The following is a 13,312-nucleotide window of genomic DNA, read 5'->3' as shown; positions in this document are numbered from 1 at the left end:
TTTCCAAGAGTGGGAAAAGGATTGAAAACAACAGTGACTCAAACCCTGCCCTGGGAGTGGCCTGACCCAGGATAAGATTTAAATGCTGATGATTTTGCCCAAACCACAGGTGAACAGGATCACCTTCAAAATGGAAACACTAGGCTTTTAGCAAAGTGGATGGGTGAGCCCCAAGTAAATGTAAGTTGCTAGCTCTTCTTTGACTAGCTTTTCACTGGAGGGAGAAGGCACCTGTGCATTTTTGCTGTCTTCCCCTAGGGAACAGACAGACTATAGATAACACCGAGGGCAGGGCTCAGCCCTTCCACCCTTGCTCCCAGCTCTCCCTTCTGTACTCAGCCTGTGGTGCCTCTCATCCCCATGGCAACAGGTTCTAGTGCTACACAGATCCCAAACACAATCTGTCCCCATGTTTCTTTATCTATCAGCTTTGCCTCCTAGCAACTGGGATTTTCCCCCATTCTTTGCTTGTGTTCCAGCAGGCCTCTCCCTGGGGGAGGTACTTCCCCTGCAACTGCTCTTGTATGACCTTGAACAAGAACCTCCCTCTTTCTGGGCCTCAGTGCCTCATCTGTGAGTTAAGGAGATTGACTAGTGGACCTTGAAGGTCTCAGCTCAAGTGTTCTCATTCTGAGTCACTTTTTCTCTAATTCATACCTCAAATCCTAAGTCAGGGCTACCTCCCCCCGGTTCCCTGGTTCTAGTTTATAGAGTTACTATATGTATTTATTTATACTTATATATGTATTTTTTTAAGTGACCAGTGCTCAGAAAATGCATATTACTTTCCATAAAACGTTAGCATTGGGACTACAGAGGTCACCTTGTCCACGTTCTCATTTGCAGTGAGGGTGGCACTAGAGAAGGCTAGCTCAAGGCCACCAGCTGGCAGCAGTGGAGGCAGGCTGGAACCCAGGTATCTTGACTCCCCCCCCAGTTCCCCTTCCATCTGAATACCCTGCCTTTGGGGTGAATAACTGATAGCATTTTGCAGGACTTTCTTCAGCCAATTTTCCAATCCTGTGTCTATTAGGAACTGGGCCGAACAGTGATGTAACAAGGGAACTCCCTGGCTCTGTACATCCACACAAATCCAAGAGCAAAACCGGCAGGCTCTGTCGCATACCTGGATCTAGTAGATCCGGGCTAGGCGCCTCTGAGGGTCCTCATCCTTCCTCACTCTGTGGGCAGAAACAAGCCCCTCTGCACCTATGCAGAGTTGTGAGTGTCTGGCACATCGTAGGTACTCACCAAATGTCCCTTCCCCCCACCTCACTCCTGCTTCCAGGACTGCACTGTCATCACTCCATTGAGATTCTCTCAGTGGGTGATCCTCAGCAAATGTTCAGTTCCCCTGGCCTCTCAGGATGCTGCTGCCTTCTTTTTCCCAAATAACATACTTAAAGGCTTAGGAATGCAAAGTAAGTATAGCCTTGCCCGAACCAAGCAGAATTGGTGAGGCAGAGCCACTGAAAGGGCGTTCCAAATCCAAGGAATGAGCTTTTCTGATTTCTTGACATTTGGTGTGACCTGCCTGCCTCTTGGAGATATGGTAAATTGGCGGGGATTGAGCTGCAGTCTTCCAGGCTCCTGGAGACTAGGGAAGATCCAGGAACCAGGGGGCGAAGGCCAAGTTGCCAAGAGACAGCCAAGACAGAAGCAAGCAACTAGGGCTCAAGGCTGCAGGCCTGCAACCTCCCTGTCCTCTTCAGACCCGGGATCCCGAAAACACCCCTGTGTGGTGTGCTTGCCCACAGCCCTCTCGCTCCCCACTATTCTACAAGGTTTGTAGAAAGAACATGGAAAATGGAAAAGAAAGGAAATAAATAAAGGGAAGGGAAAAAAGGAAAACAATTGAAAACCAGGAATCCAACAGCCCCAGCTCTGAAATGCAGCCCCGCTGCTTGCCAGCTGGACCACTTCGCCGCCTCAGTTACATCTGGAAAATGGGAACAAAAACACCTCCCTGAGTTTATCCCCAGGGCTGTGCTGATGGTCCAATGAGACAACAAGCTGAGTGGTCTGCATTCTATTTCTCTCATTGTCATTTTACTCAGGCCACATTCCCACCTAACCTGGTGCCTTACAGGGTGGCTTTCCTCCCTTCCCCCAAATGCTTTCATAAAACAGCCTCCTGCAAGTGTGCTGGTGCCAGCCGAGCCAAGGGTGTAGTTGCAGACAGGGCCCACAGCAAAGCCAGAGAGAGCTTCCTGCTCCCCCAGACCCCCCTTTGCCTCCTTTCTACTGTCTTCCCACGAACAGAGACAATTCTAAGACCCAGTTCTGACCAAGCCAGTCTGCTTGAAACAGGCTGCAGCCCAGGCTCCTTAGGCCCATGGTGCGAAGCCTCTCCCGCTTTGGGAATTCCCTACCCAATCACAAGTTCTGCCTATTAAAATCTTTTTCAACCCTCAAACTTTAGACTAAATGCCACCTCTTCCAGGAAGTCCCTCTGCCTGCCCCCTATCAAAGGTGGTCATTGCTGCTTCAGCTTACCCAGCATTGGACCTCTGACCTCATAACCCAGTAAACCAGCAGTTCTCAAAAGACCCCTTTACACTCTTGAAAATTATTGAGAACCTCAAATAACTTTAGTTCTTGTGGGTTATACCTAACAATATTTACTATATTAAAATTAGAACTGAAAGAAATTTAAATATTTTCTTATTTTGAAATTAAAAATTTTAAAATAATCATAAACCCTTTACACGCTAACATAAATGACATTTTTTTAAAAATTGCATCTTCCAAAACAAAAATAAATTAGTAAGAAGGGTAGCATCGTTTTACAGTTTTGCAAATCTCATTAACACCCGGCTTAAGAAAAGGCAGCTCTCTTCCGTCTCTTTCTGCATGAATCTGGTGCCAGAGCACCTGGGGCGGCCTCTGGGACCAAGCATCACCCGCTCACAAAGGACGGTGAAAAAGGCAAATGCTGTCTCGGTGGTGTGACCTCTCACACCCTCAAGAAGCAGTCCACATCCGCCGGGCCGAGGAAAGGCTTGCCCCTAGACAGAAGCAGCCCCAGGCCTCCAGGGGGTGAATGGAGAAGAACTTGGGGGTGGGGAACCTCGGAGGGCAAGAGCAGCTGCTTTAGGATCACCGACTCTGTCTCCATGGGGCTCCTCACTTTGTTCCCCCTTTTGCCTCCCCCCCAGGGTCAAGTGAAAGAGGTGTGTCACAGAAAACGTGCGCTTTGGATTGACCTGGTCCTAGGTTCAACCCTTGTCTCTGGATCTTACCAGCTGTGCGACCTCAGGGAAGTTACCTAACTTCTCAGAGCCTTAGTGCCATTCTTGATAAAATGGTTATACTACCTGATAGAGTGACTGAAGGAAAGAAACCGTATGTAAGACCTCTCGCCCAGGGCCTAATACACAACAGACATTCCGTAAATGGTGGCCAGAAATACCGTGCTGCCTCTCCGGCTCCTGCTTCTGCCTGCCCAACTCTCAGCCTGAGCACGGCTAACACAAAACAGATTAACAATCCCTTCCTTTCTCTCTGAGGACAGCGGGGCCAGGCTGGGATTTTCCAGCAGAACTTCACTAATGGAGAAAGGGGTGCGAAGTGACCTAGTCTGCAGAGTGTAGGTCTCCTGTCTTGCAACAGCAGATGGTCCCAATTGCCAGACTCCAGTGCCCTCCCGAGGGGTCTGCCCTGACCGGCCCCAGCCAAGCCTCAGGCACCACTCCTCCTCCTCGTCCTTCCTCCCGCAGGCTGAGGAGCCCCAGGCAGAGGCAGCCAACCCCTCAAACTCCCCCACGCACATCCGCAGAGACACAGCAGCCCATACACGCCACGTTCCTCCTATAATGGTTTATCTCCGTGTCCCGGGCACCTAGGTGCTTTAACAGGGCCCGTCCACAGACCCAGGCATGGCTAATGCCCCAGTCACCCAGAAGGGAGGAGCGGTGGGCAGCTGGTTTTGTCCAGGGTCCTTAGGACTCATGCGCCTTGAAGCTGACACTTGACCTTGAAGCCACTGACACCAGCTTCTAAGGCTCCCTCCTGCTGCAAAGCAGCCCCGTTGTCCTCCTTCCCTCCCAGCACCCCTCAGATGCTCACTCAATACTTTGGGTGAGGTTAGGAAAGCGGGGTGGCCAGCTTCCCAGGTCACACCCTCCAGGAACACCTAGTTTCCTCTGCAGGGTATTCTCAGACACTGCCTGCGCCTTTAAGGACTGCTGCCCTGTGCCAGGGTCTTGACCTCAGCATCCTCAGCTGAGTTGGATTAAGGGACCATTTCATGCCTCTGCGAATTCCTTCTGGCTGCTGTCCCTTCCCCCAAACAGAGACGGAGTAGCCAGTAGCCCAAACCAGTCTGCCAAGGGCAGCCTGGGATCTGGTCTGGTCTGGCAGCCCATTCCCTCAGGGAGCAGAGGCGTCTCCTTTGATAGAGGGTTTGGGGTCAGAGAGTGGGCCCTTGGGGGCTTGGGCTGTTGCAAGGACTCCAGAAAGCCATGCAGCGCCTTGAGCCATGAAGGACTGCTCAGATATCATCCTGTGTGTGGAGGGGACAGAGCTGAGCAAGGTAAGGGTCACATAGGACCACTCTCCTAAGCCAGATGGGTGCCCAGGGGACATGCCTGCTGGGCAGTGCTGCCACTGGCCCTCAGCCCTCAAGTCTCCCCCTTTCAGACTGAATTCTGCAATCCTGCTTTCGAGCCTGAATCGGGGCCCCCTTGCCCTCCACCGGCCTTCCAGGAGGATGCCAGCTGCAGCATCGGAGCTCCCTGGCACGGTAACCATCTCAGGGGGTGGCCTGGGGTAGGACAGAGAGGCCCAGGAGCTGAGGGCAGTTTGAGGGGTGCCCCAGGGAGGGGAGGTCTCAAAATCCCACCCCAACTGCCCACAGGTCGGCATCGCCGAGGGCTGCAACCAGACTGCCAGTTCTCCTGGCTGTGTGTCCTCCTGCTAGCCAGCCTGCTGCTCCTGCTGCTCGGGCTGCTAGTGGCCATCATCCTAGCCCGTAAGTACCTGGGCTCTGCTTGGGAGAAGGACTTCAGAATGAGACTCCTTGAGCTATGCTACCCAACCCCCCAGGGATCCAGCTCCTCTGAATCCTGCTCCTCCATCTTCCTGCCTCCAGAGTTGCAGGCTACACCCCCACTGGGGACCTCCTATCACCCACTGCCTGCCACCACCACCACTGGCACCACCCCCCTCATCACCACCACCACCTCTCAGGCAACTGGGACCCCTAAAGAGCAGCAGGAGGCAGGCATGAGCCCCACACCCCAGTCCAGTGAGTACTAAGGGCCGATCTTCCTGCAGAAAGGCCCAAGATGGCAGGGGGGACGGGGGGCAGGAAAAGGCACCTTGGAAAAAAAGACTCTCTCTCCTTTTGACCTCTGAACTCCCACCTCCATCTCTGCAGCCTGTGGGGGCCTCCTTCCTGGACCAAGGGGCTTCTTCAGCAGCCCTAACTACCCAGACCCTTACCCACCCAATGCCCACTGTGTGTGGCACATCCAGGTGGCCACAGACCATGCAATACAGCTCAAGATCGAAGCTCTCAGCATGGAGAGCGTGGCCTCCTGTCTCTTCGATCGCTTGGAAATCTCCCCTGAGCCTGAAGGCCCCCTCCTCAGGTGGGTCCCTATGCCCCCAGGAGATCCCACCACTGTCTGGAGGGCAAAACCAGGGTGCTGTGTGGGAAAGCCTTAACCTCTGGGCCTAGCACTGCCACCACCTTGCTATATGACCTTGGGAAGGTCGCCTTCCCTCTCTGACCTCAATTTCCAGATGTGTGAAATGGAGCTCTTACCTATTTTTCCCATGAATAAATGCTGCAAGGATGGATGTGCAGGTGCTAGGAAAGTCAGAGCTCCCTGGGAAATGAAAAGAGCATTTTTGAGCACCCTGTCACCAGATCAGGGCTTGAGGAAGAGGACCGGGGGGCCCAGGCAGACTCCCTTCTGGCTGGCCCTGTGCTCTGAGCCTCCATCACCCCAACCTGACTTCTTGCAGAGTGTGTGGGAGGGTACCTCCCCCCACACTCAACACCAATGCCAGCCACCTCCGGGTGGCCTTCGTCTCTGACAGCAGTGTGGAAGGATTTGGTTTCCATGCCTGGTACCAGGCTGTGGCTCCTGGGCATGGTGAGTGTTTTCCCATCATGTCCCCAGCTGCCTGGCAACTGTCCACTTCCCCCGCCTCCAGCCACTCCCAGCACTGGCAAAAAGGGGTGGAGACTCTGGGGGTTTCTCAATCCAGATGCCCACCCCCAGGGAGCTGTGCCCATGATGAGTTCCCCTGTGACCAGCTCATCTGCCTGCTGCCTGACTCAGTGTGTGATGGTTTTGCCAACTGCGCTGATGGCAGGGACGAGACCAACTGCAGTGCCAAGTTCTCTGGTATGGGCCCTGCCAGCCTCAGGGCAGGTACTGTCTTCAGGATCTGATCCAGGTTCAGGCTGGGCTCCCCAGTGCTGGCCCAGCCCCAAATCTGCCTGGTCATTCTGGCTCAAAACTTGTTTCCCCATGGGCATGGTCCAAGCTCTTCTCTGCAGCCACTGCTGGCCCCATTGGGTTAAGGCACAGCCCCCGGGAAACTCCTGAACCCTCCTCCTCTCTCCAGGCTGTGGGGGGAATCTGACTGGGCTCCAGGGCACTTTCTCTGCTCCCAGCTACCTGCAGCAGTACCCTCACCAACAGGTAAGCCCACGCTTCATGGGGAGGGCACTGTGGCACACACGGGCACACCTGAGCACCCAGGTTAGTGTGATTGGGAACAGCACAGCAGAAACTGCCTTGTATGGGAAGGTCAGAGATCAAGCAGGCAGGAAGGGAACATTGTTAAGTGCTTACTACCATCCAGATGTTCCTGCCTTGGGTAAATTTATCTCTGAGACCAGACAAGTTAAAGGCGCTTCTTATCTCAAGAACCCCAGATGATGAGAGCTGGGTGGGCAGCGCCCACCCACTCCCTGCCCAGCCTGCAGCAAGGAGAAACCCCATTGGAGGTCAGCCTGATGCCCAGATTGGGACAGGAGGAACCCGAGAATTACTCCATCTGTGCCCTCCCCCAGCTTTGCACCTGGCATATCTCGGTGCCTGCTGGACATGGCATAGAACTTCAGTTCCACAACTTCAGCCTGGAAGCTCAGGACGAGTGCAAGCTTGACTACGTGGAGGTGTACGAGACCAGCAACTCAGGGGCCCTCAGCCTCCTGGGCAGGTACTGGCAGAGCCAGGGGAGGAGCCGAGGATCAGCTCCGTGCTCTGCAGTCTGATGGTCAAGGCCTCCCGCAAATTAGCCCAGCTGACCCCCTCGCTTCATCTGCTGCTGCTGCTCCTAGCCAGAGTTCTCTTCACTGTCATCCTAAAAAAGGCTTGTCCTTTCTCGCCTTTGCTCCTGACGTCACCCTTCTCCAGAAGGCCCTTTTCCAGTCCTCTCCCTGTCCCTTCCACTTCCCTCACAAACACGCACTGATTCTTCCCATCTCGAAGTGGCTCAAGTTCAAGCAGTTCATTTAATACCTTGTCTGCTGAATATGTGTGTCTTCCTCCCCAGATCCTAAGCTCCGTGAGTCAGGGACCAAGCCTCCCATCCCCTCTGGCATCACCCCGAGCACCCAGCTCCCAGGGAGGCCTGTGGGAGGCCTCGGTCCACCCTCGGTCAGCCAAGGGCCCCGTGCCCAGGACTGCTCTCTGCTTCGGGCAGGTTCTGTGGAGCAGAGCCACCCCCTCGCCTCATCTCCTGGCACCACCAACTGGCTGTGCTCTTTAGGACAGATCATGGCATCAGCAGCGGGGGCTTCTCAGCCACCTACCGGGCCCTCAATGTCACAGAAAGTAGGTGCCCTGGATGAGTGGGTGTGGCCAGTAGAGGCACCCCCCGGAGAAGAGGGAAGGGCTCTGGATGCTGGTCAGGGCACCATGAAGGCAGTGGGGGTACAGGCATGTCCCAGGGCACTGCCATGACCCCTGTGCCTACAGACCCCTGTGGGCCCAGAGAGTTCTCCTGTCAGGATGGAGGGTGTCAGAGTCTACAGTGGATATGTGACACGTGGAGAAACTGTGCAGACAGCAGTGATGACAACTGCAGCAGCCCCTTGTTCCCACCCCCAGGTGAGAAGCCTGCCCCAGGGCACCCTGAGCAGGGCACGGAAGGCCTGAGCAGGCTGGAGGCCCATTCATAGAAAGCCTGCTGGCACACTTCATCACAGCCATCCCTATCCTCCCTACGGCAGCGATCCCCTATCCTGACTCTGGGACTGCTTCACAGAGTCCTGGAGGGACTCTCATCCAGTGGTGGCAGTGGTACTCAGTGTTACCCCCTAGGGAAATGGGAATCTGGGAGTCAACAGATGGGGCTTTAAGAACCAATCCAGCCTTGTCACACAGAAAGCCCCTCTCAAAGATGAAGGTGAGAACAGGGGACTTCCCTCCAGATGCCCAGCGGTCCCTACCAATGTGGGTGCCCGATGCTTTCTGAGATCAAAGAGCTGCCTGCACGATGCCCACGGCTGACAAATGATGCTTGGAGCAGGCTTTTAAGGATAACAGGAATCCTCAACATGTGTAGAGCCTCTCTCCATGTGATCTCCTTTGAGTCTCATGACAACCCCCGTCTGACCTACATAGAGCCAGTAGCTGTCCCTCCCCAGGTCACGCAGCCAATGAGTGGTTCCCACAGTGACCCTCCCCTCCTACCCCTGCAGAGCTGGCCTGTGAGCCTGTGCAGGTGGAGATGTGCATCGGCCTGAGCTACAACACCACGGCCTTCCCCAACATCTGGGTAGGCATGGCCACCCAGGAGGAGGTGGTGGAGGTTCTCAGAGGTTACAAGGTGCTCCAGCAGAGATAAGGAGGGACCCCGGGAAGGGGAGGGAGCCTGGGCAGCAGGGTGCCTGAGGGCTGATCTCCTCCTTCCACAGAGCCTGACAAGTCTGCCCTGCTACCAGAATTTCCGGAGGCTCCTGTGCGGGCTGCTTGTGCCCCACTGCACCCCGCTAGGCAGTGTCCTTCCCCCGTGCCGCTCTGTCTGCCAGGAGGCAGAGCGCCAGTGCCAGTCTGGCCTGGCATTACTGGGCACCCCCTGGCCCTTCAACTGCAACAGGCTGCCTGAGGCCGCTGGCCTGGAGGCTTGTGCCCAGCCCTGACCCTAAAGTGGGCCCCTGCCCTCTGTCTGCCCATCCCTCTTTTGCCTATCAGGGTGGGCAGGCAGGGGGACAAAGGAGGGGGACTAGCATGGGACTCTGCCCATCCTCTCTGGGGCCTCCCAATCTCCTGGATCTTTCCCTGTCCATTTACTTGCCCCAGCTGCCTGTGGCTGGCTCCACGCTGTGCCATTGACAATCTAGACCAATTCCCATGCAAGATTCTGACCCCAGTTTTCTATCTTCTGCCTTCCCCTCTCCATCTGCTCTTTCAGGTTCCCATTTGCACTTTTTCATTTATTCAACAAAAACGTATCGAGTGCCTAGCAATGTGGCAGGCTCGGTTCTAGGCCCTGGGCTCCAGTTGTCTATCTGCCTCTAGAACTCTCCAGCCTTGGTTCTCAGCTTACATTTCTCCTAGACTAGAGTCTTGTCCTTGGTCTCACACTACACCATCTCTCCTTTTGGCTCCTTGGAGCTGTAGGTGTCCTGAGTGTCTATCTCTCACGGTTCTGCCTCTCTGTGCCGGCTCAAGTCTCTCTCCCCCTCCTTTCTCCTCCCAAACTTTGGCCGGCTGCCGGGCGACACCACGAGTTATTTCCCTGCTACTTCCCGGCCCGGAGCTCTTGGCCCCTGAACAACTGGTTTCCTCTTGGAGTCTGGGAGGAGCAGAGCCGAGCCGTCAGGGAGCGAACCAGGACCGGGGACGCGGGGGCCCGGGACGCCTGGCTAGGCAGAAGCGCAGGGGCGGAGCCGGGGTCAACAGGAGGGTCCGGAGTAGTGAGCTCCCTAAAGGAGACCAGAGAGCTAGCGGAGCAGCCCGGGAGCCGGGAGCGGGGTGAGTTTGGTGAGATGGGGGGGGGGGGGGGGGGCGCTAGTGCAGATGGAGGATGGAATGGGGATGGGGGAGGGGACTGTGGGAAAGACTGGATGCGGGCCGGGACGGGGGTAGGGGGGGGGGGGGGGCCGCCTCCCCTTTCCCTGTCTGCTGTGCTCTCAGGTTCTCCGGGCTAGGGGCGCGCCTTTCTTCGCCCTCCCGCGGCCGCTCTGTCTCACTCACTCACAGGCACGGCAGTGGGGTGGGGAGCTGGGCAGGTCCCAGGATTCTGGGTCCCGACTCCTGTCCTGCCTGGCCCACAGACGGCGAGAGGACCCCGGAGTCCGGACAGCCCGTGCCAGCACCATGAGGGCGCTCGTAGCCCTGCTGCTCCTGGGCCTGGCGGCCGGCTCGGCCCCGCTAGACGACAACAAGATTCCCAGCCTGTGCCCGGGGCACCCCGGCCTTCCCGGAACGCCGGGCCACCATGGCAGTCAGGGCCTGCCTGGCCGCGACGGCCGCGACGGCCGGGACGGCACGCCCGGGGCGCCCGGGGAGAAAGGCGAGGGCGGGAGGCCAGGTAAGAAGGCGCCTCCGCTGCCGTCCACCGGGCTGTCCAAGCGAGCGCGGCCCCTGAGCGGGCTCTACGGGGCCGCGGGGCCACGGGGCCACAGGGCTCGGGATCCCCGCCAGGGGGCGCCGCTGCGGTCCCCGCCATCCTCTCGGCTCTGGGACCCGGGAGAGGAGAGAGTGACTCAGCGGCGGGAGGCAGAACTCCTGGGACCCTCTTTGCCCCAGCCCCAGGGATCTGCCCCAAGCCCTGTAGGAAGTGGGGAGAAGGGGCCGTGGTGCGCAGGGCGGCACTGGCCGAGGAAGTGGCGGCTGACGGGGCTCGGAGAGGATGGGGAGGGTCGTTAGAGCCGCCCTCCTCGCAGCCCGCGGCGGGCGCCCCCGGCCGCTACATTCACCTGAACCGCTCCCCTCACCCCCGCAGGACTGCCGGGGCCCCGTGGGGAGCCCGGGCCGCGAGGAGAGGCTGGACCCGTGGGGGCGACCGGGCCGGCGGGCGAGTGCTCGGTGCCTCCGCGCTCCGCCTTCAGCGCCAAGCGCTCCGAGAGCCGGGTGCCTCCGCCGTCAGACGCGCCCCTACCCTTCGACCGCGTGCTGGTGAACGAGCAGGGACACTACGACGCCACCACCGGCAAGTTCACCTGCCAGGTGCCCGGGGTCTACTACTTCGCGGTCCACGCCACCGTCTACCGGGCTAGCCTGCAGTTCGATCTGGTCAAGAACGGCGAGTCCATCGCCTCTTTCTTCCAGTTTTTTGGGGGGTGGCCCAAGCCAGCCTCGCTCTCCGGGGGCGCCATGGTGAGGCTGGAGCCCGAGGACCAGGTGTGGGTGCAGGTGGGCGTCGGTGATTACATCGGCATCTACGCCAGCATCAAGACGGACAGCACCTTCTCTGGATTCCTGGTGTACTCTGACTGGCACAGCTCCCCTGTCTTCGCTTGATGCCCACTGGAAAGTGAGCTCAAGCTCTCTCACTCCTAGGGGAGGAGGGTATGACACTGACAGGCACATGATCCGGGAGGGCTGGCCCCCCTGGAGTGTTGTGAATGACTACGGAGGTGGGGTGCGGGTTTCTCCGTCCTGCTGCTGGCAGGGAATGGGGACAGGGGCTGTCTGAGATCCGAGCTGGCAGCATGGGGCAGTGGCTGGAATCCTGCCCAAGACCAAAGGAGTGCTCTGTGCTGGCAGGTGTGGGTCCTCCAATTGCCCAGGACCCCAAGGTGGGATGCTCTCTTCCTGGTCCTCCGCTTCTCTGGGTCCTCCCTGATCCGTCCTACTCCTGGGCCCTTCTCTCAGAGATCATTCAATAAACCTAAAACCCCCTCCTACTGGTTCAGCCTCTCTTCTTTAGTGATGGGGATGCCCTGATTCTGAGGAGCGGGGGAGGAGGGAAGGAAAGAGAGGAGGTTTGGGGGTGGGGGATGCTCAGGCAGAAGGGGGGTGCTCTTAGGCTGGATAGGCTATGGGGCAGAAGATACAGGATGCAGGCCCAGGTGAACGAGAGGCCAATTCACAGAGCTGGCCCCCAAGTTGTGTAGGTTATGAACTGGAGTGCCTGGCTGAGGAGGTGCCCTCCTGGCATGGGGCTCTGGCCACCTTTCTAACTCAAAGATGCCATATGCACTGGGCAGGGGCTACCTTCACCACACACATCCCTGCCCTGATCAATGAACAGGAGCCCAGGGTTTTCATTCATGACTGCTCTGGCTGCTTGCCTCGTCCCTAGACGACTGGAAAGCTATTTCTCTGTCCCCCATGCCAGGGGAGTGTCCCTGGTTGTCTAGAGATAAGTAGTTTCTGAGGTGACCACAAGGGGGCACCCCAGCTCCAGAGTGAGGCAATGACCCTGGGCAGCTCGCGCTCCTGACTAACAGGATGGTTAGGGGGAGGAAGGGTATTGAGGTCTGCCAGTGGAATTCCAGATGGGGGTGGAGGAAAAGGGGGTCCTTTCCTCCCAGCTCAGGAAGTTTATCTCCTCTCATAAAATGTTTATCCTCATATTAAACAGACTAGAAGGAGCCAAGCCTCCCCTTGCTCAGCAACCTCTCAGGGTTGGGGGAGGGGGAGAAAAAGTCCTCCTTCAGGCCTCCCAACTCCGAGGGGGATGTGGCCAACTCCCCCACTGTGCTGGGCATGGCCTGGGCAGCCGCGCCACGAAGTCTGAGGCTAACCACAAAGCCCCTTCAAGGCTCCCCTCCTCTGACCTTCAGAAGCTGGCCGCAGCCCCTCCCCCAACCCAATGACTAACAAACCAGGGCTTGCCAGGCCCACAATCGGTTCAGCCTCTCAACCCAAGAGAAAGTGGAAAGGCCCCTCCTCAGAGTTTCTTCCCGACCTACCCCTTCTCCCTCTCCCGCCCCCCGCCCTCCCACCTCCCTTCAGAAGGCTGTCACTGCCATTAAGCTCCTAGATTTAACATACAATTATGGGGGAGTGTCCCCCACCCCACTCTTGCTGGTCATGTAAGGGTGGATATGACCAATAGGGATTGGGGCCTGGGCTGGGGAAGTGAGCTAGAGACGGGCCTCAGGCTTCCTGGCTCCCTGTTCTCCACCAGGACGTCCGGCAGCCATACTCGAGCCCATCACATTGCCACTTGATGCGAAGAGATAGGAGGATAAGCACCAGCTCCTCCGGGAATCAGGAACCCCAAGTTCCCTCCTGGGAAGAGTGGCACCAGAGGAGAAGCTGGGAAGGCTGACTCACACGATGAGAAAGTTCACACTTCTCTCTCCTAGGGCTTAATTCTGGCAACAACAGAAAAGATAGGGAGGGCCTTCCAAAAGCCATGTGTGTGAGGGCACCAAGTGGATGGGGTG

The 13,312-nt window shown here is 57.4% G+C and overlaps 2 protein-coding genes across 3 annotated transcripts; both read left to right on the top strand.

Annotated features, from left to right (window-relative positions):
- The first annotated feature begins 3,089 nt into the window (after positions 1-3,089).
- MFRP (membrane frizzled-related protein) lies at positions 3,090-9,300 on the top strand. The gene is made up of 13 exons (XM_001503214.4): positions 3,090-4,534; positions 4,642-4,744; positions 4,859-4,972; positions 5,093-5,248; positions 5,381-5,594; positions 5,974-6,104; positions 6,234-6,359; positions 6,583-6,659; positions 7,034-7,182; positions 7,669-7,799; positions 7,944-8,075; positions 8,669-8,796; positions 8,885-9,300. The coding sequence occupies exons 1-13, from the start codon at positions 4,481-4,483 to the stop codon at positions 9,107-9,109; spliced, it is 1,740 nt and encodes a 579-aa protein (XP_001503264.1). The 5' UTR covers positions 3,090-4,480; the 3' UTR covers positions 9,110-9,300.
- Positions 9,301-9,753: 453 nt separating this feature from the next.
- On the top strand, positions 9,754-11,821 carry C1QTNF5 (C1q and TNF related 5). 2 transcript variants are annotated; one of them, XM_023644993.2, is made up of 3 exons: positions 9,754-9,944; positions 10,247-10,503; positions 10,918-11,821. In XM_023644993.2, exons 2-3 carry the CDS (start codon positions 10,290-10,292, stop codon positions 11,433-11,435), a joined length of 732 nt encoding a protein of 243 aa, XP_023500761.1. In that variant the 5' UTR covers positions 9,754-9,944; positions 10,247-10,289; the 3' UTR covers positions 11,436-11,821. The 2 variants fall into 2 exon arrangements, with proteins under 2 accessions (XP_023500761.1, XP_023500762.1); XM_023644994.2 differs by having other exon boundaries at positions 9,762-9,953.
- Positions 11,822-13,312: the final 1,491 nt, after the last annotated feature.

Source organism: Equus caballus, chromosome 7 (genome assembly GCF_041296265.1).
Source record: "Equus caballus isolate H_3958 breed thoroughbred chromosome 7, TB-T2T, whole genome shotgun sequence".
NCBI lineage: Eukaryota > Metazoa > Chordata > Mammalia > Perissodactyla > Equidae > Equus > Equus caballus.
This window is presented reverse-complemented; position numbering and strand designations above follow the sequence as displayed.

Excerpts from the sequence above, each read along its gene's own strand:
- MFRP (XM_001503214.4), top strand. The coding sequence starts at position 4,481 with ATGAAGGACTGCTCAGATATCATCCTGTGTGTGGAGGGGACAGAGCTG. Across the intron at positions 8,076-8,668 it reads CCCCTTGTTCCCACCCCCAG|AGCTGGCCTGTGAGCCTGTG; the intron begins GTGAGAAGCCTG and ends CTACCCCTGCAG. Across the intron at positions 8,797-8,884 it reads AGGTTCTCAGAGGTTACAAG|AGCCTGACAAGTCTGCCCTG; the intron begins GTGCTCCAGCAG and ends CTCCTTCCACAG.
- C1QTNF5 (XM_023644993.2), top strand. The coding sequence starts at position 10,290 with ATGAGGGCGCTCGTAGCCCTGCTGCTCCTGGGCCTGGCGGCCGGCTCG. Across the intron at positions 10,504-10,917 it reads AGGCGAGGGCGGGAGGCCAG|GACTGCCGGGGCCCCGTGGG; the intron begins GTAAGAAGGCGC and ends TCACCCCCGCAG.